At 49.6% G+C, this 25,230-nt stretch overlaps 1 protein-coding gene and 1 pseudogene across 2 annotated transcripts; both read left to right on the plus strand.

The window, feature by feature from the left end:
• The first annotated feature begins 300 nt into the window (after nucleotides 1-300).
• LOC306663324 (T-cell receptor-associated transmembrane adapter 1-like) lies at nucleotides 301-4,573 on the plus strand (annotated as a pseudogene). Its single transcript has 2 exons — nucleotides 301-395; nucleotides 2,527-4,573. The product of its transcript is annotated as a T-cell receptor-associated transmembrane adapter 1-like (transcript).
• Nucleotides 4,574-16,761: 12,188 nt separating this feature from the next.
• On the plus strand, nucleotides 16,762-19,872 carry LOC306663286 (butyrophilin subfamily 1 member A1-like). Its single transcript, XM_079143715.1, has 3 exons — nucleotides 16,762-16,857; nucleotides 18,184-18,465; nucleotides 19,716-19,872. The coding sequence occupies exons 1-3, from the start codon at nucleotides 16,803-16,805 to the stop codon at nucleotides 19,853-19,855; spliced, it is 477 nt and encodes a 158-aa protein (XP_078999841.1). The 5' UTR covers nucleotides 16,762-16,802; the 3' UTR covers nucleotides 19,856-19,872.
• Nucleotides 19,873-25,230: the final 5,358 nt, after the last annotated feature.

Consider the following 25,230-nt stretch of genomic DNA (forward strand, 5'->3'; position numbering starts at 1 on the left):
GCCTGAAGCCTGCAATGGTCAGTGATTAGTAGCATCAAATTACAAAGTCCAGTAGCAACCAGCAAACCTGTCCTGGTCAGCGCTGTCCCCACAGCCTGCAGCCGAAGCTTGTCCACCTCCCAGGACACCTCACACGCCAACTTGAAGACCATCAGTACTCAGCCACCATCATGCTTTGGCTCATAGAAACAGACCCTCAGAACCTCAGCCCACCCGAGACATCCCATCAAAGTGGGGCAAACACGGGCCTCCTGTCCTGTGGCAGGGGTGACCTGTCCTGCCTCAGAGTCCTGGAAGACCATGATGCTGGCTGAGTTCACCTCTCCTAACCCCTCGCCCACCAGGGAGCCTCTCTGTATCAGAAGAGTGACTGTGGATGAGAAATTGCGGGCTGCGTGAGTGGCACTGCTACACGTCTGAAGCTCGGAAGCTCAGGAGTCTGCTCCCTCTCACCCTGTCCCCGGGATGCCCTTGGTGAGGGATGAGTGGCTCAGGCCACGACCACTGACCATGGTTGGACGGTATGTTAGCACTGCCCTTCCTGGTCAACCACTGTCCCTATGGTCACATTCATGTTGAGCTGTTGAGCTGTTTCTTAAGGGTCGCCTGCATTAGGACAAGGAGCTCTGGGAATCTCCTACCTCACAGAGTGTCAAAGTGTGACCTCACAGTGTCACGGGACGACCGAGCATCTTCCATGTTTCTGCAGATACCAAGAAAACAAGGTGGGGCTTTGAGGACACTCCCTGCCCTTCCGACTTGCAGACATCACTGCCGGTGCCTGAGACACAGTCTTGCTTTTCCAAATACACAGTCCGGAACCCTGACCTACAGCTCTCAGCTGTGCTTCTGTTTCCCTGCTGGGTTTCCTGAGCTCCTAAATAATTTCTCTGTGTGCAAAAGGACACGTGGAGCCCTCAGTGGGTCTCTGTCTCGCCCCAGGAGGGCACCTCCCTTGAATCAAGCCCTGGCTGACTCTCACACAGCTCAGCCCTCAAACTGCTTCCCCTCTCCTTTCCCTGGCTTTCCTACGAGGCCTTCATGTGCAGACAAACTCTCTCCATAGGTCCTGCAATTAATCCCGTCTCCTCTACATTCCACCCTGTCTGGATCTCCTGAGGAGGCCAGGCCATGGGCTCACACCCGCGGGTCCATGATAATCACAGCCTTTCCCAGGGGCCATGCCTCTGCCCTCCTGCTGGGGTCCCTTTGAGCCCAGGGGTCACCACCCAACAACTCTTCTCCATGTTTAGTCCTAGGGGGTGGGTATCTCCTCTGGGCTGTTCCTCTGATCCTCTGTATGGAATAGAAATTAGTTTCCCAGGGGCATTCCCACCGACAATGGGCCACCAAGACAGGAGAGGGAAAGTCCACGGAGTAAATCCACTTTACACTTGTAGATAAGAGGGAGCTCAACTCCATATCCCAGAATCCGAACCCTAACACTCCTGAGAATGGCTGGAAATCAATCAGGCAGTAAGGCCTGGCAGGGGCAGCTGCACACCCTCTCCTCGTGCCCCCTCCTGTTACTGCTACTCTGGTGCTTCCATTGGCAGCCAGGACGCCCAAACCCTCCCAGTGAGCCATCATTTCCCACAATCCAGGTGAGTGTCGGGATTGCCACTGAAGCTCAGCAGAGTTGTCCCTGCAGTCTGAGCACTCACTGGTGGACCTTCCCTGCTCCACCATCGAGGGCCAAAGGTCCTGAGCTGGCCAACAAGAGGGCAGCCACACGTCAGTGCAGGAGCGCCACCCTCGGCCCAGAGACGCGTCCCAAGACGCGGAGCGACAGCACCAGAAACACCACGCAGCAGGCCGGTCCTGTGACTGAAGCCTGCTGAAGCAGAGCCCTCCATTCTCCTGGGCAGGACCTCCCCTGCCCAGCTCTGCAGCAGAGCCCTCCCTTCGCCTGGGCAGGACCTCCCCTGCCCAGCTCTGCAGCAGAGCCCTCTCTTCATCTGGGCAGGACCTCCCCTGCCCAGCTCTCTTAGACTCACCGCTCTGCCTGGGTCCTAGGTTCCTGTGGTCCACCAGGTGGGATCGCGGGGCAGCATCTGTCCCGTTTAACACCCACGAAGCACCGAGACTTCAGAACTTCACAATCTCCACTCCAGTGGCAGCAAGACCTTTGAATTTCACAAGAGGCTCAGCCTTGCTGATACCAGAGAGGAAAAACGAAAGCCCACATCAAGCCACCCCCCCGGTTCCTGCTTCAAAGGAGGACGCGCTGCCCCCGCATGGCACAGGGCTGGAAGTGCGCTGCCGACCAGTCCACCAGCCACTGGCACCTCACCAGTGTGCTCATGGCCGCCTCTGCTTGCCGCTGAGGGGTGTCACGCAGGCCGTTTTTTCCCTGTCCCTCCTTCTACATTAGGAACTCTGCAATGCCCGAGCTCCCTCCTCTGGCTCCCCTACTAGGCACACCTCTCACGTGCCTCAGTAACTATATACAGAAGCAGCGTCAAGACGCCACGGAATCCGCTGTCTCTCTCCTGCATAAGGACATCACACAGCACACCTTTCAAGAAACTGTGACTGCCCCTTCTGTCTCTGGGAACTTCAAGCCTTCTTGAGTTTGGTTCTGGTTGTTTCACTCATTTTCAATATTTTCCACTACATAGAAAAGCAACAACAAGATAAAATGTACAGATACTCCAAGGACTGCATTCCCAGGTTTGATGAAGGTCACACTGAGATACTCCACCTTATGGTAATTTAGATAATACCATCCCAGAGCCATGGCTACGGACAAATTAAAGCCCGACCTGAGAGGTCTGCAAATGGCCTGCAGGAAGCCGCTCCATCTGCACACGTGCCTGCTGCACCAACAGAGGTGCTACGCCTCACTTGCCCACAGCTTTAAGAGAAGCCAGGAAGCCTAGCAAACAGAAGGCTCACCTGAGGGAGGAGGAGAAAGACGAGCAATTACATGCAGAGGAAGCTGGCATCTCCAAGACCAGCTCCATGAAGAGTTTCTCAGCATCAAGCCAGGCAATAGAGGAAACGTTCGCCATGACCCCATCAGACTGGACTGCTTCGTGCCAAGACAGAACCTAGAACAGCCAGACTAACACCTGAGTCGATGATAATGCTCCCGTTGGAAATGGTTTTTCAGAAAACAAGATCCCACCTAGCACAGAACGACCTGCCAGAGGGACGGTCTGACCGTTTGTTGATGAGATGGTGACTTACCTCTTGTCCAGAGATTATATCCAAGTGCATTAAATGTAGTGCCATTAAAACTAGTGATGTGAATTCACCTAAAAATCGCCTAAGTAGTAAATTGAAACAAAATCCATAAATTAAAATAAAATCCGTAACTAAAAAAACCAGTAAGAAAACTACAAAGAAGACACACCATTTATAACCACACTGAGATACTGGTTTAAATTGCCCCAAATCTCAGGTCTATTTGATGTGCAGCGACATGAAAGTGAGAAACTCAACTCCACACTGTGAGCCATACTTCACTGTGAATTCTCCTCGTCTTCACAGTATGGAAAGGTTCCTGCTCTGCCTCAGGCAAGCTACGGCCTCCTCTGTAAAAGCGCTTGGGCTAGCCACACCACTCAGAAGCTCCCCAAATCCTGCTCAGAACCAGCGTCATGACACAGGAGGAACACTGCACAGCTCCTTCTAAGGAACCCGCTGTCTGCACCCAGTTGGAGGCTCTGGCTAGAGGCCATGGCTTCCCCTTTTTGAGCAGCTGATTAAGTCCACACCCCAACCCCTTTCCTTATCGGGCTCCCACTCAGGGTCTCCACGTGCCCGCCTATCACCCTGAGCCAGAAAACCCAGCAGGAGAACAGTCCTGTGCCCTGGAACCCAGGGAATTATTCACATCGGCCAATCCAGAGGGTGCAGAGAAACCAGGCCAGCCCCAGCCCGGGGACTCTGCATCAGCTGCCCCCAGAGACAAGCCTGTCCCCTGGCCTGGGAGGATTCCCTCAGTGGCCCTGCCTGGCAGCCTGCTCTTCTTCAAGCTGTAAGTAACACTTCTGCTTCCACCTCCCAGGCTCAGAAAGAACCACCTTCTTGCTTGACCCTGAATGTGCTGGGACCAGGACCTTCATGGTGTCCTGAAGCAGTCAGATAAGATACTCAGATTCTTTTGATTGCTAAATGTGCAATTTTTTTTTTTTTTTTGCTTGTTTTGCTTCAAGCTTTTCCTTCTGTCCTTGTTGTTAACAATCTTTTTATAAACTTGAGCATTAGCATGGCCTGCTTGGTGGGTTCAACACTGAGTCTTGACATGCACGTGGACTTGCATGACCCCCATCAGGAGGTACCCTGCTCATTACCTGGGAGCTCTGGGTGCTGTTCCTGGTGAGTCTGCCCTGCCCCTGTCCCTGCCCCTTGGAGCCTGATCTCCAGGGCGTGACTCTGCTCTGGGTTCTGTGGAGAGTCATGAAAGTGCCTGCCGGGCACACAGCCTCTGCCCCCCGGCTCCTCTGCAGCACAGAGCTTGCTGAAGCCCTTCCTCTGTGAGTGATCGTCCATTCTGTTTGCCACAGAGTAATACCACATTTCTTTTTCCTACTACTTAGAGAATATTTTCAGTTGTTTCTAAATCTTTCCTCTTACCCTGCAGATTATAGAAGAAAAAGTAGGTCCAAATCTTCACCTTGTTGGTCTAGGACCAGACTTCCTTAACAGGACTCCCATAGCACAAGAAATAAAAGCTAGAATCAACCACTGGGATAGATTCAAACTAAAAAGCTTTCTCTCAGCAAAGGAAACAATCAGCAATGCGAAGAAAGAGCCTACAGAATGGGAGAATATCTTTGCCAATCATACTTCAGATAGAGCACTAATCTCCAGAATCTATAAAGAACTCAAAAAACTCTACTCCAAGAATTCAAATAGTCCAGTCATCAAATGCGCTAAGGAAATGAATAGACACTTCACAGAAGAAGATCTACAAGCAATCAACAAACATATGGAAAAATGTTCAACATCTCTAGTAATAAGAGAAATGCAAATCAAAACCACCCTAAGATTCCATCTCACCCCAATTAGAATGGCGATTATCAAGAATACGAGCAACAACAGGTGTTGGCGAGGATGTGGGGAGAAAGGTACACTCATACACTGCTGGTGGGGCTGCAAATTAGTGCAGCCACTATGGAAAGCAGTGTGGAGATTCCTTAGAAAACTTGGAATGGAACCACCATTTGACCCAGCTATCCCACTCCTTGGCCTATACCCAAAGGACTTAAAATCTGCATACTACAGAAATACAGCCACATCAATGTTCATAGCTGCTCAATTCACAATAGCCAGACTGTGGAACCAACCTAGATGCCCTTCAATTGATGAGTGGATAAAGAAACTGTGGTATATATATACAATGGAATATTACTCAGCCATAAAGAATGATAAAATTATGACATTTGCAGGCAAATGGATGAAATTGGAGAATATCATGCTAAGTGAGATAGGCCGATCTCAAAAGCCAAAGGACGAATGATATCGCTGATAAGTGGAGGATGACACATAATGGGGGGGAGGGAAGGGTTAGAGTTAGGGTTAGGGAGGGGGGCAAGTATGGAGGAAGGAACTACTGTATAGAGGGTAAAGAGGGGTGGGAGGGGTGGGGGGAAGGGAAAAAATAACAGAATGAATCAAACAACATTGCTCTATGTAAATTTATGATTACACAAATGGTATGCCTTTACGCCATGTACAAACAGAGAAACAACATGTATCCCATTTGTTTACAATAAAAAAAAAAAAAACCAAAAAAATAAAAATAAAAAAAAATAAATCTTTCCTCTTATGAATAAAACTGGATCATGTGCATACACATATTCATTTGGACCGGAGTCCTTTCTCTGCCTGGGTCACACAGCAAGTGACTAATGGCAGGAGGCCACCAGTTTCTCCAGTATGGCTCAATTTCATTTCTAGTTACTCCCTGTTGTGTGTGGCCTGGCTGGGAAGGAGGGAGCCCAGGGTGTCCAGCTGCATTGTTTTGCTGATGCCCACAGAGTTGGCTTCCTTCCCGAGCATCTCCTGTTTGATAAGTGCCTGTGTGTGAGCTGTTAAGATAAATATTTCCAAAATGGTCCCAGAGGAGATTCACACACTAGCCAGACAACACATTGCTTGAAACCAGTGTGTGTTCCCATAAATGAAAGACTCCAGTGTGGGAGTGAACTCTCTGCACATCTCAATAGGGAAAAGCTATTGATTTTGTTGGGAAACATCCTGGTGAACGATACACAGACATGCCTTGTCACAAAATAAAACAGATAATTTTCATCTTTAAAACAGTAGTTCACAAAATGTTTTCTATTAAAACCGTAGAAAGCAATTGGCACATGGATAAAGGAATTTAATACATGATTTAAAAAAAAAAAAAACTACTAAATCTATGAATTTCTCTTTTATTTAAAAAAAGGTCAGTTTAAATATTATCACATGACATTATTTTCAACATTAGTAAACTCTCACTTTCGTTAAATAAATGAAAATATTACAGCCTCCATTGGAGATAGATACCTTTTGTCAGTGGAATTTGTGAAATATTCTAGCATTTAAAAGAAAAATATACATGCCAGGTTATGGTGGCTATGCCTATAATCCCAGTGACTGAGGAGACCAAGGCAGGAGATTGTAAATTGGAGGCCAGTCTTAGCAACTTAGCAAGACCCTGTGTCAATATTTAAAAATAAAATAAAAAGCACTGAGGATATAGTTCAGTGTCCCTGGGTTCAATCTCCAGTATAAAAAAAAAAGCAAAAACAAATCACATATACACACATGAGAACCTTCTAATATGTAGAAATATTTTTCCCTAGTAAAATCTGTTTAGGATGTGTCCTAAAATGTGAGTGAATATTCAGAGACACAGATAAAATAAATAGTCAAAAGTTAACAAAATATATGCTCAGAATGTTAGAAAAATCTTCAGAAGAGAAAAAAATGATAATTCTTTTACAACCTAGAAATAAACAGCTAAGTCTGGAGAATTAATTTTTTGGTGTCCTAAAAATTTTAAATGACAGTTTGGATTCTCAGTGCCCTGGGACATCTGCCCTCATTTTATAAATGAAATCTCTAGAAACCAATAATTCCCCAATGCACCCTGTCTGCACTTAAGATTCACCTGCATCTGCTGGAGGAGAGCGGGGAACCTGCTGATCCCGAGACTTTGCTCATGGTCTTCCCCTGACAAGGAATCCAGTTGTTTCCTAGCTCCAAAGGCTAGCAGGAGCCTGCCCAATCCCAACTGCAGAGCAGGGCGTCCACTCTGGAATTTGCTTTCCTTTTGTCAGTATTTTAAAAGGCACCGTACTGGAAGCTCTGGGTCAGGATCAGTTCCTCCCCCTGCTCCTCAGTGCTCTGTTGACCCTGGGCCGTGCCCTCCGGTCCTCCCATGCTCCTAAGGGCGTGAGCTGGGGTCACATCGTGGATCCCACGCCCTCTCCTTCAGCTCCCTGCTTTGCTGGCCGTCAGTGGAGTTTCATCCCAATGTCGGCTCAGACCTGCACTAAGTTCTGGCGTCACCCTGGCACATCAGTGCCCACGGTGGCTGCGGGAGGGGCTGACACCACAGGCCTTCCTGGAGGACCCTCGCGCCCTGAGCTGGCCTCGGCCTGGGTTTTCTCACTTCCGCATCCACGATGAGTCCTCCAGTGTCTCATCCAGGACTTACTGTCCCACCACTTGCCTTCCATCTCCTCACATCATCGGTTCTGTGGCCCATGGACCTTTCCCTCACTCGCCGCCCCTCATTCTGACCTTCCCCTGTGGTTCCTGTGTTGACCCCATCTGCTGTCTTTCTCTTGGTTTTTCCTCTTTGCTTTGCTGAGTCACATCTTGCTCTGGTCCCAAGACAGGCATGCGGAAGTGGGGCATTTTTAAGCTTTGACTCTAGAAAGTCTTCTACCATTATGCCTTCAAATTCAGAACACAGTTTGGCTGAAGATTTTACTTGGCCTCTGAATTCTGAAACATGAGTGCCCTATTCTGGTGCACGGAGGCGGGTTCTTCTTAGGTGAGATTAGAAGCCCTCTCCTCTCAAGGCCCGAGGAGGGCCTCTGCACTCCGGGTCAGGAGCCCCTGAGGCTCGCCTGCGCGTGCTGAGCAGCTCCTCCGCCTCCAGGGTGGGGCGTCTCTCTCAGGGGCTGGTCGACTCAGCCCAGTGGCTTCTTCCATGAAAGGCCCTGCTCTCCCCAGCTGCTCCAGGCCTTGCCAGGCTTCCTTCTTCTGTGCCACTTGTCTGAACTTCCTTGCCGAGTAGCCCGGAACAGAATGAAAGGGCAAGCGGCCCCAGAGATCTTCCGGGAGGAAGTGGTGTTTGTGCTGGGGCTCTGGGTCTCAGGACCAGTGAGACCCCTCTCTGGAAACCTGCTGCTGTCCCTGAAGTGCCCTCAGCAGCCTTTGCCGGTGACGTCTCTGTCCCCCAGGACTTTCCGGGCATAGCTGGGGATGAGTGGTCCTTGGTTCTGCCCTGTTTCTCTCCAGTCACCCACTGAAGACTGGGTTTGGTCTGCAAGAAAGGAGGGGGAGGCATTGCGACCCAGAGTGACTCACCAGGAGGTGGATGAAGGGTTGTGTCTGCCTGTCACCTGGCAGGGCGATTCACAGGAGGAGGTCCTATCAGGACACACCTGCTTACCGAGTGCCACGACTCTTCCTGAGCCAGGGAAACACTCGTCAGCTGTCTGGGTCCCTCCATGTCGTCCAGCGTGGGATGAATGTTCTCTGATCCTCTCATCTGCCTCCATTGACATTCTACTTAGTATCCACTCACAGGATTTTAGGAAGTGAGAGATTTAACGGAGGGTATTTCTTCATCAGAAATCACCATATGGGAACGATGTGGACTCTTTTGCAGGTGAACTCAGCTCCTCCCTCTGCCTCATCTGGTTCTGAGACCACCCATGTGAATCTGCTCATGAGGCTCAATAGTGGTTTTGCAGCTCACTTGGGTGCACAGGCTTATTTTTCAAATGCTAAGTGATTCCAGGAACAGAAAATCAACACACACGCCTGTTGAAGACTGTTTGGAACACAAAGCTCTTGATGGGTGTGATCTTGTAAAAGTGCGCTGTGCTTGGAGTCAGCTGCAGGACAGCTTGATATGGAGCCTCACAGTTTTCTTGAAATAATCACACTGGGTGAATACCTCCTCTTTTGATCTCTGTTTCGTATCTTTATTATCTTTAGTTACGAGGATATTTTTGGAGGACGGCATTGAGGTGTGACTAGCATTGAGGTGTGACTAGCATTGTAAAGGTTGCATGTATCTTGAAGGATACGTGTGGAGGAGTTGGGGATCAGCCTGCGCCTGCAACACTGCCTTACCTTCAGGAGATCACCTGGTCCTTCCCCAGCGCCTCCTCCTACCTGGATCCTGCTGTCCTGGTCACTCTTGGCGTGGGGGTGAGGAGGCTTAGCCCAGGCCTTCCCCTGGGCAAGCCAGCCTTCTGTGTGGTGTTCCGCCCCGTCAGCTCAGGCACTGTGCCATGTGTGGATCTCGGATCCCTCGTCTCACGTGACGGAGAGTCCCATGAACCCTCGGCTCCCGACTTTCTCTTGCCAGCTCCTTGTCCCACCAAGCCTCTCGTGCAGAGTGTGCCTTCCTGGGCGGGCTGCTGCCCTTAGCACAGTGTCCTCGTCCACGCAGCTCTGCAGGTGTGACCCCATGACCTGCAACCTTTCATTGAGCAGCAGAGGTCTCCCGCCTTCAGTTGGGAGGACGTGGGAGTGCACACTCCTTTCCGGCAGCGCTCTCCTCTCCTGTGGTTGTGCCTGGATGTGAGAGGACTGGATGGGGGGGGGGGGCGGCATCTCGATGTAGAATTCGTTGCACAGCCGGATGATCAGTTGCATGTGTCCTTGAGGGAAATGTCTTCACCTGCCCTTTTCCTGGTTTTTCTTGGGCATTTGTAGTCTGTTTTGTGTTGTGTGATCACGGGGTCATTTCTGTATCTGAATGTCAGTCTTGTCTAACACAAGGCTTGCGACGTTTCTTCCTGTTCCCTGGACTCCCTGTCATGGCCTTCACTAATTCCTTTGCTTTTTAGTTGGACATAGTCCACTTCCTTAGTTTTACTTCTGTTGCCTGAGCCTTGTTGGGGTTTCCAAAAACAATCACTGGTCACACCAATGCCAAGGGGCTTTTTTCTTGGAATGTTTCAGCCTTTGGTCTGCTGTTTGACACCTGACCCTGTTTTGGCTGACATCTGAGTGTGGGGTAAGGGTGAGAGCCCTTCTTCTCCATGGGGATGTCCAGTGCTCCTCATCCACCTGTGTGAGGGACGGCTTCAGCTTCGTTCTTGACGCCCTGGGGGAGACACCTGACCATGTCCGTCCTGTTCCATGTGCCCGTGTGTCTGCCCACCTGCCTGTGCGTGCACTGTAGTTTGCCACAGCTTGGCAGTGTGATGTCTCCTGCTTTATTCTTCTTACTTGAGATTGTTGACTCAACTCATTGAGGTCTTTTGTGCTTGTACATGAACTTTTGTGATTATTTTTCTATTTCTGTGAAAAATGCAATAGGAATTTTATATATACACATATATATTTATATGATATATATATATATTAGATCAACAGATGAAGCTGCTTTGGTCATGCACAGCACTAGAAGTGCACATACGCTAAGTCTAGTCAGCTGGCAGTGGACTGCTCCCAAGCTGCCGTCTCCGTGGAGAGAACCTGGACACCCACTCTGCTCAGTCTTCCCGAGCACAGCCCTCCTTGAGAACTGCTCTCACTGCATCACCAAGTAGGGGCCGCATCGCTTGTGTTGTTACCAACAGGAACAGATATTTGTGAAGTATTAAGATTTTGTAATGAAATGCAGATTTTTTTCCCATTTATTTCTGCTATTCTAATTTCCTTCAAAGTGTTCTCTAGTTTCCAGGGTGCTGGCCATGCTGCCCCTGGGTGTGGGTCCAGGGCTCAGCTCCTGCTGCTCGGGGGCCTCTCACCTCTGGGAATTGTCCCAGCCTCCCTCTCTCAGGCCCGGCTGCACCTTCCCAGGCTGTGGCCTTGGACCCTCCCTGAGGGACATATGGCTGGAGGTGGGTCTAGAGCCAGCAGCCCTCCCTCCGTCCACCTGGTGGTGCTCTGTCCAGCTCTGGGCTGAGGGGACATGGGCAGCCCCAGCACAGGAGCTGGAATGTGTGATTTTGACAAGAACTTTCCTTGGCTTCCTGTGAACCCTAATTCCTAGAGCACTGTCTCAGTACTCTTAAGGATTTGAATCAGAAGTTTACCAGGTGGGAAAAGCAGTCTAGGCAGAGATTGGGTGGGACCCTCCTGACTTTCACTCTGATTTAATGCCTCTCTTTCCAATTTGGGTCCTTTCTGTGCCTCACTAAAGTAGCAGATGCCTTACTTTGGCAGAAGCACACAGAATAAGTAAAGAAAGGCAATAAGTAAAGAAAGGCAGTTTGTCTAACTGAGGAAAGCATATCTTACTTAATAATCCTAACTTCCTGACCAGGTTTACAACACAAAGTTAAAAGATAGAAAACCAAACAAGAGGGTTAAGGATCGTCTGTTAGGGATTCAAGACTTTTCGTGTATGGTCAGCTCGGCACACACACATATAAAGAACAATATACAGATTATTGAGGACATGATGAGAATCAATTCTCCTGCTCAGCAAAAAAATTATCTCCAAAAGTGAAGAAAAGAATTAAGAACCGTATTGTTTAAATAAGCACTAGAGAAAACTCTGATGCATATAGCGGAATCCGTGGGTCCCAGAGGATCCCCTCGAGTCACTGCAGAGGTGACGAGTTCTTCCTGGCTGCCTGTCCCCAGCTGTCCCCGTCACATACTCACTCCCAAAACAGATAATTGATAAGCCGTCCCTAAGTAAGATTTGAAACTGTCTTTGCCCCACTTCGTTCATCCTGATTTAACCTGGTAATTGAAGTTGCTGTTTGTTTTAGTTACTCACCTGTTTCAAAGGAAAAATGGAACCGAACCAGCTTCAATAAGTAGGAAGCAACAAGCAGGGGCCAGGTGCCTGGGCCCAACCTGCACAGCCACAGGGAGAAGAGGCTCCATTTTTTAGGTACTCAGTTCAAACTGATGAGTCTCAGGGCCTTAAGAAAAGCACATCAGATTTTACAACTGGCAAGAGGCACATGTGACTTTTTAGAAGATCTCCATACTTTTCAAAGAGACAGAAAGAGGCTGAACAAGAATCTCAAGAATTCTCAAGGGAGCTCTGTAAGGAGCGAGAGAGGAGGAGATCTCTCTGTTTTGGCACCGGGAAATTCTATGTTTTTCTTAGGCTTTCTACAGGCCATTTCCCTTATCTGAAAGCTCAGAACCAGAAGTCTTTTGAATATCAGAAGTTTTCTAATGCTAGGATTCTTGCATATCGAATGGCACGTCTTGGGGGTGGGACCCGAGTCTAAAGACAGCGCTCTCTTAGGTTACGGGTGCACCTGCACAGAGCCTGCGGGGAGGTGGCATTATTCTCGTGAGCCTGTGTTTTGACCAAGACTTGAATGTGAGCTCAGGGGGGTGTTTACACACATTGCTGCACAAAGTGTTCTGACTTGGGAGCCATGGATTCCAGATGTTGGTCTGGGCCACTCCAGCTGTATTTACCACTCCTGAGGCTGGGCTTGAGATAACCTGACACCAGGTTTCAGAACAGTTATTCTATGCCTGTTCCCTCAGTTAATACTTTACATTGGAAAACACTGTAGCCTTTCCTCTTTCTTTTCCCTTAGCACTAAATCGATATTTTTGGTGCTTTCATCTGATATTTCACTCCCCGTTTGAATTGAGAAATGCATGGTTAAAAGCAAGGGGACATTTGGGGGATGGTATTGCAATTCTCATTTTATGCTGTACTAATTATGTGAATGGGGCAAGTTACCAGGCATCTCTGACGAAGCCGGTACTCTGTAACGCACAGAGTTCTTATGAGACTTCAGGGATTCCTTTCCATTTGCTTTCCAACTCCAGGCAATGGGAAGCCACGGAATCTTGGTTTGGATCCTCTGATCATTGCATAAGGGCTCCGTGTGCAGCTGTGACTTTCATACTGACAGTGCACCTGGCGTTCTGGTGTTAGGGCTGCTCGACAGTCAGACACAGCCCATGGTGCCGGTGGAGATGGCCCGCTGCTCCCATCAGACCCCCACAGTCACACCACCCAGCCCTCGGTCACGATGCTGTATCTTCCTTCTCTCCAGGGCAATTCCAGGTCATGGGACCTCGCTCACCAGTCATCACCATGGTGGGAGCAGAGGCCGTGTTCCCCTGCCACCTCAACCCCACCACGGATGCCCAGCACATGGAGGTCAGGTGGTTCCACAGCAACGACTCGGGCCTGGTGCACTACTACAGGGACTCCCAGGACTACCTGGAGCAGCAGTGGCCTGAGTACCGTGGGAGGACCCAGCTCCTCAAGGAGCACATCAGCCAAGGGCAGGTGGCCCTGAGGCTCCACCCCATCCTCCCTGCAGATGGAGGGGACTACAGGTGTTCGTTTGCAAGCTCCACAGACTACAGAGAAGCACAGTTCCATTGATAGTCTCAGGTGAGACTCTGGCATGAAAGCTGTCCGGTGGTTGGTGGCACATTTCTGTCCAATCAGTACGCTACAGTGTGCAAGGGCAGATGGCCACGTCCCAGTGCACTGTGGTGGAATGCCAGAACACTGGGGTTGAGATTCATCTAGGGCGTCTTCCCACTGACTCGTGTTTTGATGGACGTACACTGACTTCTCTTTTCCTTCCAACACCACCGAGGAAGGGCAGGTGCCACAGGGCATCTCAGTGGGGCCCGCCCAGAGCCCCAGAAACACGTCTCAGTCTGGAGATGTTACTCTTACTTCAGAAGCACGAGAGGAGCTCGCTGGAGGTGGCGAGAATGTGATCATCCCAGCCCAGGCCCAGGGTTCTGCACCTCACCCCTGGCCACACTGAATGTGCCCTTTTGGCTGGAATACGGTCTCGAGGGAAACGTGGAAGTCAGGGCAGGACGGGGAGTGAGGAGGTGGGGGCAGGGCGGAAACTAAGGAGCAGGGAGAGGGTCGGCTGATGAGGGCAGCTTCCTGGCTGAGGAAAGCGCTCATGGACACAAGCGAGGGACCCTTCAGACGGATACTTCTGGACTCCTGCTGCTAAGTGGGGATCCGGTAGAAACGTGAAAGCAGACATATGGACACAGGGGCACCAATCAGTCGTAGTGAGGAGAGCCTGGGCAGGGCAGGAGACAAGGGCAGCAGGAAGTTCCAGAGACCTAAAAAGAGCAGGCCAAACTCCCCACTGGAGTCCCAGCTCTGGGCCCTTCTCCTTGGAGAGGTCTACCTCTGTATCTCTGTTGCTCTTGCAATCAACCTGCTGCTTGCTTGCTCTCTCTGTATCCTGCCCTGCAATTTTTTTGCTGAACAGAGGCAATAATCCCAGCACCCCTAGAGATGGTAACAGACTTGGACACCCGTCCTCTGACATCTTTGCTCACATCGCAGCATAAGTTGAAGCTCTTACATCCCCTATCTGTGCAAACAGTGACCCCAGAAACTTCTGTCAGGATGGGATGAAAGAGTAAGGACAGTTTCTAGTTAAAACATAAACTGAGCCTGACTCAGCCTCCATCATCACCACCACAGGGCCTTGTGCTGACCTGCTGGAGGAGTTTCTCTCTCTCCTCCTTTAAATGGACCTTAGGAGAAACCAGCCTGGTCCATCACAAAGAGCAAGCACTCCTAACCTTGCAGAGCAGGAAAGCTTTCCTCCAGACCCTGTGACCTGTGTGCAAATATCCTGTTGGGGGCGGCCCCGCAACATCACGTTCTCCAAGATGGCGCCTGGCACCGTGCCAAGATGAGTCCGGGGCGTTGGCTCAATAACAGGAAGCACGTCTGATTGGCGGGTATTTCCCTACCGGGTCCGTGCTGCGCTGGTGATCAATACATGCACCTATGTCTTTTACCAGTTACACATACACCTTCCTGGTGGACTTTCACGTGCTCTTTTTTCTGATTGGCTATATCTTGCTTACGCTGCCTTTACTTTATGTATAAATATGAGCACGAAAAATAATAAAGAGAGATCTCCTTTTGCACCTACAAGAAACGTCTTGTGAATCTTTTCACCGCGGGCGGTGGGAGTCAACAATATCCATGTCTGCCATTCAGTGACAATCCAGAAACTCAAGGTGATAGGGAGAAGAGTCTGTCCATTGCAGAGATTCTAGTTGGCCTAGTTACATTAGAATGGCAGGCACTTTTCTGATTCTTCTCAGATTGTAGGCAAATACTGAAAAGTGACTTGCTGGCAAGTTTTAAACAACAGTTTGTGCTAAAGTTTCTGCCAACCAGACCCTTTATACATCCACTAGTAGAATCTCTACAGAGTCAGAGAGGACAGTGACCCCATCTGGGTCTGGAGGAAGCTTCCGCCCTTCAGCAGGCTTGCTGGTCGTCCTTTGAGTTCTTACTGCAGGAGCCAGCCCTGCACATGGAGATCCTCCTGCAGGAGGCCAAGAGCCAGCCCTGCGCATGGACAGCCTTCTGCAGGAGGCCACAACCAGCCCTGCACATGGACAGCCTCCTGCAGGAGGCCACAGCCAGCCCTGTGCATGGACAACCTCCTGCAGGAGGACATGGCCAGCCCTGTGTATGGACAGCCTCCTGCAGGAGGCCACGACCAGCTCTGTGCATGGAGATCCTCCTGTAGGTACAGACAGGCCCTCCCAGAGCTACAGGAGTGAGTGGCTTGGCCTCACTTTCTGGGCAGAGTTTTGTCTGTGGGATGATTTCAGACAAAACCAGGCAGGAGACATCTACTTCTAGAGGTACTTCAGATGCTCCTAAAGCTTTGGTGAAACCTCATCAGGGGCTATGAATTTGAGAGTCGGCTCGTACAGCTGTTTCTCCAAAGAGGAATACCCTTCCTTTCGCTGGACGGCAGGATTTGCCTGATCCCAGAGGCTTCTCCTCTGGGAGGTGGATTCTATCAGCAGAGAGCACTTCCCAGAACTGACCCACTTTGTTCCCAGATTCCTTGTGAGCACACAGCTTGCTCCTTGAAGCTAGCGGGTGGGCCTCATGCTTGCACGTGAGTGTGTTCTGAACTTCAATAGTGGGTCCCTGATACTTTTTAATCCCACGAATCCATGGAAGGAAACATTTTCAGACATACCAACTCTCTAACTTCTCCAAAGCAGAGAGGAAAAAGCAGGTGTTTTTCCAAACAAAAAACTAAAGAATTTTAATGTTTTAAGGATGCAAAAAAAAAAAAAAATTAAAGCAAAATAAAATCTGTGTCAAACTTCATGGTGAGCACTGTTTGCCTGTGCAGCACCCCACATGCATCCCAGGCCCAGGTTGATTGGTAAGCACTGTGTAAATGTCCCAGATTTTACACCCAGGCTTAGTGCAATGTGCGCAGATGGAAACTGATAGCACATCAATGAGTTGGATTCTGAGTTCCGGAATGAGGTGTTCTCAACTTTGCAGGCAATTGCTGATGCATCTTTTCTGCTACAATGCAAGACTAGATATGGATATTGCAATAACAAGTAACCTTGAAGAATCAATAGGTTTTTCCAAAGGAAAGATTCCTCTGGTCCTTGCATTCAGGAGCTCATGTTTCCATGATTTCCAGGCAGGCTGCTTTCTGAGTTCTGGAGTGTGGTGGTAAAGTTACTGCTGTCTTTGCAGTTTGCACTCCACCAGAAACACTGAGAACTGTACTGAGCCAACCTTCTCCTCTCCTGCAGGTCAGCACTGGCCATGGGGCTTCCTGGACTCCTGGGGTGTTTTCCTGAGTCAGATCTACCTGCACCAACTGCCCACACAGAGAGCAATGCAGTGCCAGGCTCTTCACAGGAGGCCCGACGTGTGCTGGCCTCAGGGCAGAGGTCAGTCCCAGACAGGGCCCTGGATGTCCCCACCCATGGCTTTGGGCTGTGCTTTTCCAGGCTGTGTGGTTTCTAGCACGCATTTCTTCATCTGTCCCCTCCTTCCCACAGGAAGGAAGCTGGCCAGGGTCAGGAAGAGTTCCCTGGAGACACAGAGTGTGCAGGGAGCCCCAGAGTCTTGTCCTTGCAAGGGGCCTTAATCTTCCCCGTGAGGACAGCAGCGCACCCTCAGCAAGCTGTCCTTCTTTTGCTCTTCTCATCTCCCAGACTCAACCTTTGCATCTCCTTGCTTTACCTTCTACTTTCTCAGATCCCATATCAGACCTGAGATCATACAAAGCCTGCTCTGCCTCTCTGGACTGTTTTAACTGAGATAAAAGTGTTCAATCCCATATTAAAATGCATGTTACTGTGCTTCATCCCGAGCCATTTCTCCAAAGAGGTCTGTAGAGAAAGAGCACAGGGCAAGAGGAGAGGGGTGCTCGTCAGGTTGCACATCAATCATCCTGAGGCTGTTATTCCTGTAGCATATGTAGCCTTGATTCAGGGCGGTAGCTGTCTCAAAGGCATCTCTGTGCCTCAGTCAGAAGATGTAGAGAGCTTGAGGATGAAGCATGCCCCCTGCCATCAAGGACGTCTACAGGAAGCTCATGGTAGCTCCAGTCAGACTTTCATCAGCATCTGAAGGCCTCTCCTTAGCACAGGGGGTGGACACGTGGTCCCCAGCTGGGCAGGCACTTCCCCAGCTAAGAAGTTCATTACCTCAGAACAGCGCTGCCCAGGTAGGGCAGCTACCTATGCACATGGCCATCCAGCTGCAGCTGAACCCCTGCTAAGTAACACACCAATGCCAGTCCCAAGTCACCTGCCGAGTGAGCCTCCCCACGCACAGCTCTGCTGATGGCATGGACACGCCCCAAGAGGGTTTGTGCAGGAGGCCTGAGCAGAGGAGGTGAAGGGTGTCGGGGCAGATGCCACAGGAGGCTCTAGTCCACGTGTGCTCCTTAGAGCTCAGCCACACTGGATGGAGGGGGGTTTCATGCCCCGTCCTGAGCATGAGAAGAGGACGAGTGGGGAGCTCCATGGAAAGGGAAGGTCATGGTCCAGATGGAGACTGACCACGTGGCCACTCACTGGATTAGAGAGCGCAGTGCTTTCTCAGGACTACATAACAGGAGCTGCTTGTGGAGTCAGTACTTTCATTCTCCATGTTCACAAGCAGGAGAGTTCAGGCTCCTGCAGGTCGACCAGTAAGCCCTCGCCCACTGGCCTGGGGGCAGCTGAGCCACTGACCTCCTGATGCGTCTGTCTCTCTCTCATTCCCAGCCTCAGGTCTGGCTCCCCATATTCATGTTGAACCTGGTCCCAGCGAGAGCATTAAGCTGACCTGCATGTCGCCAGGGTGGTACCCGGAGCCAGAGGTGCAGTGGAGTGGCCCTGGAGGACTCCACCTGGAACCTGCCTCTGAGGCGAAGACAATAGAAGTAGATGGCCTGTTCCGTGTGGAGTCCTCTCTCACCATCGGGGAAAGCTCCAGAGGACACGTGTCTTGCTCCATCAGGAACCCCGTCTTCAATGAGGAGAAGGAGGCCCACGTGTCCATGGCAGGTCAGTTCCCTCCTAGTTGCTCATCCAGAGGTCCCAGTGCTGATCAAGGAGCAGAGATGAGCAGAGGACCTGACACAGACCCTGCTGAGTGTCCAGTGGGTGACTTTGTCACTCCAGAGAGGAGAGCTCCTCATGTGAACCCACTTCCCCCTGGGTCCTCCTGGTGGGGTCAGCAAAGTCATCATTTCCCATGGTAGAAGTGGATATGCCAAGTGTTCCATGGAAGGAGGGTGGAGAGGACTGGCAAAGTCCCTGGGAACCTTCCCTAATCCCTCTGCCCAGTCTTGCCCATGCATAATAATAGAGCTCACTCCCCAACCTGCCAAACTGACCTTAAGTGCTGGCCACAGCACTTCTGTGAACTTGGGACACATAGACATTTTATGTCCCACTTCCCACTATTGAATGTAGTACGAAGAGTGTGTTCTTATGAAGTTGCAATGACAGTTAATGACACAGTTCATCTCCCAGGAAGAGAGGACCAAACACCCAGTCTACCCTCCACATACCCAGAGGGACTGTCCAGGGAACACAGTCTGGCTCCCACACTCCTCTTTCCTGGTCAGGGAACAGAGTCCAGCTGTGCTGCAGGAGCTCTCAGGCCTTCTTCCCCCGCTCACCCACACCCCTCCTTCCTTTCCCTCCATCTTGCTGGTACCCCACATCAGCCCTGCACAAACCCGCCCTCTGGTGCTTCATGGGCACTGGGGGCCATGCTTTTTCTATTTTCTCTTGACTGGCAGTTCCTGCTGGTCCCTCAAGGTCTAACCCAGGAGCTGCCTTCAGGAACCTCCCTGCCCAGGGTTCAGTCCTCAGACTAACCTCAGAGCCACGTCCACGTGATGTGGAGGACACCTGGACAGCAGGCCCATGATGGAGGCACTGAGGACTCAGGAGGGAGGGCAGGTGGAAGGAGGGACGCTAGGCTTCGGCACCTGGGCCTTATTGTAGGAGCTCTGGTGTCACACGGGTCCTGTGGCTTTGGTGACCTCTGGAGGTGGGCACACGGTGTCTGCTGCAGTACTTTTCTTCCTTCAGTCTGTCCAGACAGCTGCCTAGTGTGGATGTCTGTTCTGGGTCTCCCAGGCTGGGAGGAGGCAGGAAGAGGAGGTCCTAGGGGTGCTGGGAGGGCTGGTGAGGCTTGGCGTCTCTGCCTGCCTGTGATGTCTCCTGGGGAGGAGGCAGGACTCCTCCACGCAGCCAGGTCCCCTGCTCAGGCTGGACCTCAGCGCCATGGTCCTGTTTTCCAGGTGGCTTCTTCTCCAGGGTCAGCCCCTCCACAATGGTGCTGGCTGTGTTTGATGTTCTCCTGGCTGTTGGCCTGATGGTCACTGGTGCTGTCCTCCTGAGAGCCAGAAGAGCCAAAGGTAAATGGAAGGAGTGGGGATGACTCCATTTGGGGTGGACTCATGGGGTAGCTGTAAGGTACGATGGGAATGGACTTGGGATCCTTTACATTTACACTTGCAAAGGAGTAACCCCAGGAGGAAGAGATGGTCCCCCTGCACAATCGGGTCTTTTCTTGACCTCATCTTGGACTCTGTGCGTGCTTTGGTCTGCCCAGGCAGGCTAGGTGGAGCACTTGCTGCAGAAGAATTGCGTCCTCTCAGGGACTCTGCAGCCATGTCCCACTCATTACCACCTCACACGGAGCTCTGTGCATGTGACAGATTAGGCTGTGCGATCTGATTCATGGTAGCCAAGCCTCCCTCATGGTCACTGTGCGTGGGGCTCTGTGCCTGTGACAGGACGGGCCATGTGGCCTTCTTCCCTGCAGCCATCCCCTAATGAAGAAGAGCTCTAGACCCTGGCAGAAGGTGACGGGCTGCATTGCTGGGACCACCTCACACCCAAGTTCCTGGGAGAACGGGTCCTGGAAGCCTGGTTCTAAAGCTGATGCACCAAATTAATGTGTCTGCCCCTCCAAAACTCACTGGGCTTCAGGCTGTTCCATTAACCAGTCACAAAGGCCAACATGACCCTCGCTTACCCACATGTAGACAGTCATGAACACTAGGTGTTTGTCAGGCCCTTTGTGTAGATTCTGTGGTATGGTCGACCTGAGCTTGGGAACTAGGTGAAAGGCCATGGTCACCACGGCACAGTGTCAGTGTCAGGACGCCCCTTCCCTCTAAAGTCACAGAACTGTGTAACTGAGACTCTGAGAAGTAAACCAAGCCACCTGCCTCCAGAGTCCAGGACACGAAGCTCACAGTGTCCCAAAAGCCTCACACAGACTAGCTGAGGTCGTAGCAAACCCCAGGGAGGTCAGAAAGAACACAGAAGTGGTCCCAAAACCTCCAGCAGCCTTATTGACAATATCTAAAAACCAGGATCAACACGAACGCCTCCTACGTGGGCAATGTGTGAATCCATTATGATCCGTTCTCAAGATGAATCACAATTTGGCATTTGGAATGAGAAACCCTGACACATTCAGCCAGATGTGGGGTTATCAGAGACACGGTTCTGGGTGACAGAATCAGGGTGTGGGAAGACTGCACATGGCCAAGTGTGGGGTTCTTGGAAGGCGACCAACCTGTGCCCAAGAAAAGCCCAGGTGGTGGTGTGCACAGGGGGAGGGCCACCTGGAGGGGAGGAGGGAGCGTTGGAGAGGGGAGTGCTCCCTGGTGCAGGGTGAGTGATGATCTGAACCCAGGGGAGAGTCGGCACCTGCTCCCTGGAGGTCCTGGCATTCCAGAGCTGGGCACCGTCCTCCAAGGTGGCCGCTCATGGTCCTTGCTTCCTGTGGTCCATGCCCTGATGTCCAGGTGCTGCTGCCTTCCCTGAGTAAGGGCTGACCCCCCAGTGGCAGAACTGACTGTGTGCACATCCGAGGTTCCTCCTCAAGGGCAGGTCCACTGGGTCTCCAGCAGCACTCACTCTCTGGGAAGCCAGCACTATGCCAGGGGGACACTCACGTGGCCCTGAGGAGGGGCCAGGGACTCTGAGTCTCCTGCTCAGCCGTGTGGACCAGGAGCCTTGAAGTGAAATGTCCAGCCCCATTGAGCCCACCGCAAACTGCAGTGTGGGGACTGAACCAGAGACGAGGCTTCTGACCAAGGTTTCTCTCCCCTGCTCTGTGCTGCAGAGCCGTTGAGGCTCAGACGGGACTGGGTGCCGTGTGCAGTGGGATCCCCTGTGGCCCAGCTGAGTCGTGATCACCGCTCCACATGAGGGTCTCTGCTCTGTGCACCTCAAGTGTCCCGATCACTTTCGGCTTCTCTTAGAGAAAGGGGGAACCAAGAACAGCACTACGGTTGGGAACAGACGTATGGCCTTAAGACAAACGTCCGTGTCCTCCTGGACACCTGTAGCACTAGTCATCACTTGTGCAGGAATGGAGGGCTCAGCATTTAACATCGGCACCAACAATAACACCTGAGCTTGACGAGGCATTAAACGGGGGCATCTACTACATCATCCACCAAATTAATAATCACTACACACATGGATAGGAATCATGCAGATCATATGATAATATCAGAAAGCAAGAGTTCGCTTCTTAAGGGAAGAGAAAATAGACCAAGAAGGCAAGAGAAATCTGGGACATTTAAAAGGCGAGTGGAGGAGGACGGGAGATAGGCAGCATATGTGATCACAAGGATGGAGGAAAGGTGATAAAAATGGGAGAGTGCCAGTCAGAGCAGGAAAGCATGGCTGTTAGTGCAGGAAGAGACTAAGAAGGGGCAACAAGAAGGACAGAACCAAGGCACAAACGCACGAATGTACAATCAAGCCGACTCAAAGCTAGGGTGATTTTACCCCAGCCAAGTCAAATCATGGCTACATGGTCAATGAGTGAGGAGCAAAGCGATTAAGATGGAAGTCAAGGCTGCTGCTGCCACCAACCACCACCACTGCTGTGGCCCTGCTGCCACGCCACCCAGAGGTCCTGCAGGTGTGATTGCACGTGGCCACCTCCCTCTTGGGACCCAGGGGCCGGGGGACCAGCAGAGTTGCCACCACTGCCATCTAGGGGTGCAGCTGCCTCTGTGTGGGGTCACCAGCCACGACCTGGAGGTCCAGTGCTGGGGTGCCTGTGAGTCTGGCTGTGCCTGGGGTCTTCCTCTTGAGAACACTGATGACTGCCATCTTTGCTGTTTCCTTCAGGGTCGCTCCTCTGTGTGAATGAATCCCTGGTGATCGCTCAGCAAATTAGAACGGCACTGAGATCTTGGGACTGCAAGGTGACCAAGTCTGGGGCATCTGAAACCCAGATCTTGGGATTATGATTGGGTCTGCACGGGCTCATCTGGGCCTGGCGACCCTGTGAAAAGCGGGAGCAGGACTGAGAGACTTGAATGCCCATGGAAACACGCGTTCAATTTTCCATCAGGACATTTCCCCTAGCGTCTCTACCATATTTGAAACCAGGTGTTTTCCATTTATCAGTTTATTGATAAAGAAAGTTAATTCAGACTTCACAGACACATACAGAATATTTCATCCACCAATGAGTGAATACACTTTCTTCTCAGCAGCACATGGATCCTTCTCTAAAATAGACCATATCTTGTGCCACAAAGCAACTCTTATTAAATTTAAAAAAATGGAGATGATAGACTGACTTCTATCAAATCATAATGGAATGAAATTAGACATCAATGATAAAATAAAAAATAGAAGCTACTCCAACACCCAGAGACTAGATAATACACTATTGAATGATGCATGGATGGCAGAAGACATCAGGGAAAAGATTTTAAAATTCTTAGAGGTAAATGAGAACACCAGTACAACATATCAAAATCTCTGGGACAATATGAAGGCAGGACTTAGAGGAAAATTCATTGCATTGAGCTCATTCATTAAAATGATAAAAAGTCAACAAACAAATACCTAACATTACTTCTCAAAGCCCTAGGAAAAGAAGAACAAATCCACACCAAAAGCAGCAGAAGACAGAAAGTAATTAAAATCAGAGTTGATATCAATGAAATTGAAACAAAAGATACAATTGAAAAAATTGACCAAACAAAAAGTTGGTTCTTTGAAAAAATAAATAAAATTGATAGACCCTTAGCCACACTAACGAAGTGAGAGAAAACTTGAACTACTAAAATTGATATGAAAAAGGAACTATCATGATGGACATTATTGAAATACAGAAGAAAATTAGGAACTATTTGGAAAATTTGTACTCCAACAAAATGGGAAATCTCAAAGAAATCAACAAATTTCTAGAGACATGCTCTACCCAGACTGAATCAGGACATATACAATTTAAACAGATCAATTTCAAGCAATGAAATAGAAGACACCACCAAAAGCCTAGCAACCAAGAAAACTCTAGGATCAGATGAATTCTCAGCTGAGTTCTACAAGACCTTCAAAGAAGAACTAATGCCAACACTCCTCAAAGTATTCCATGAAATAGAAAAGGAGGCAGGCCTTCCAAACTCATTCTATGAAGCTAGTAACACCCTGACACAAAAACTAGAAAAAGACACATCAAAGAAAGAAACTTCAGACCAATGTCCCTGATGAACATAGATGCAATAAAAGTTTGGCAAATCACATTAAAAACATGTTAAAAAGTTAGTGCACCACAATGAAGTGGGGTTTATCCCAGGGAAGCAAGGTTGATTCAATATACAGAAATAAAAAAAATGTAATTCAGCACATCGATAGACTTAAAATCAAGAATCATATCATTTTGATAGTTGCAGAAAAGGCATTTGACAAAATACAGCATCCCTTCATGTTCAAAACACTAGAAAAAATAGGGATAGTAGGAACATACCTCAACATTATAAAAGCCTTGTATGCTAAACCAAGGTCAACATCATTCAAATGGAGAAGAAATGAAAGCATTCCCTCTAAAAACTGGAACAAGAAAAGGGATGCCCTCTTTCACCACTTTTATTCAAAATCGTCCTTGAAACCCTAGCCAGAGCAATTAGACAGACCAAAGAAATTAAAGTGATACACATAGAAAAAAAAATTCTCAAACTATCACTATTTGCTGATGACATGATTCTATATTTAGAAGATCAAAAAAATTCCACCAGGAAACTTCTATAACTAGCAAATGAATTCAGAAAAGTAGCAGAATATGAAATCAATACCCATAAATCAAATGCTTTCCTATACATCAGTGATGAATCCACTGAAACAGAAATTAAGAAGACTACCCTATTCACAATAGCCTCAAAAAAAAAAAAAAAAACAAACAAACAAAAAAACAATCAATCTAGCAAAAGAGGTGAAAGACCTTTACAATGGAAACTACAAGACACTAAAGAGATATCAAAGAAGACTTTAAAGATGGAAAGATCGATCGCCCATCCTCCTGGAGGCAAAATTAATACAGGCAAAAATGGCCAAAAGCATTACACAGATTTAATGCAATTTCTATTAAAGTCCCAATGACATTCTTCATAGAACTAGAAAAAAGCAGTCATGAAATTCAATTGGAGAAAAATAAGAGACCCAGAATAGTCAATGCAATTCTTAGCAAGGAGCAGGAGGCATCACAATACCAAACCTTAAACTACGATACACAGCCAGAGTAACAAAACTGCGTGGTACTGGCACCAAGACAGTTATGTAGACCAGTGGTACAGAATAGAAGACACAGAGACAAACCCACATAAGTACAGATATCTCACACTAGACAAAGGTGCCAACACCATTCACTGGAGAAAATATAGCTTATTCAACAAATGGAAAGCCACATGTAACGAAATGAAATTAAACCCCTATCTCTCATTCTGCATGAAACTCAACTCAAAGTGAATCAAAGAGTTAGGCACTAGAACA

The sequence above is a fragment of the Sciurus vulgaris genome (genome assembly GCF_902686455.1).
Source record: "Sciurus vulgaris genome assembly, chromosome: 6".
In the NCBI taxonomy this organism is placed as follows: domain Eukaryota; kingdom Metazoa; phylum Chordata; class Mammalia; order Rodentia; family Sciuridae; genus Sciurus; species Sciurus vulgaris.

Excerpts from the sequence above, each read along its gene's own strand:
- LOC306663286 (XM_079143715.1), top strand. The coding sequence starts at position 16,803 with ATGCAGTGCCAGGCTCTTCACAGGAGGCCCGACGTGTGCTGGCCTCAG. Across the intron at positions 16,858-18,183 it reads GTGCTGGCCTCAGGGCAGAG|CCTCAGGTCTGGCTCCCCAT; the intron begins GTCAGTCCCAGA and ends TCTCATTCCCAG. Across the intron at positions 18,466-19,715 it reads GGCCCACGTGTCCATGGCAG|GTGGCTTCTTCTCCAGGGTC; the intron begins GTCAGTTCCCTC and ends CCTGTTTTCCAG.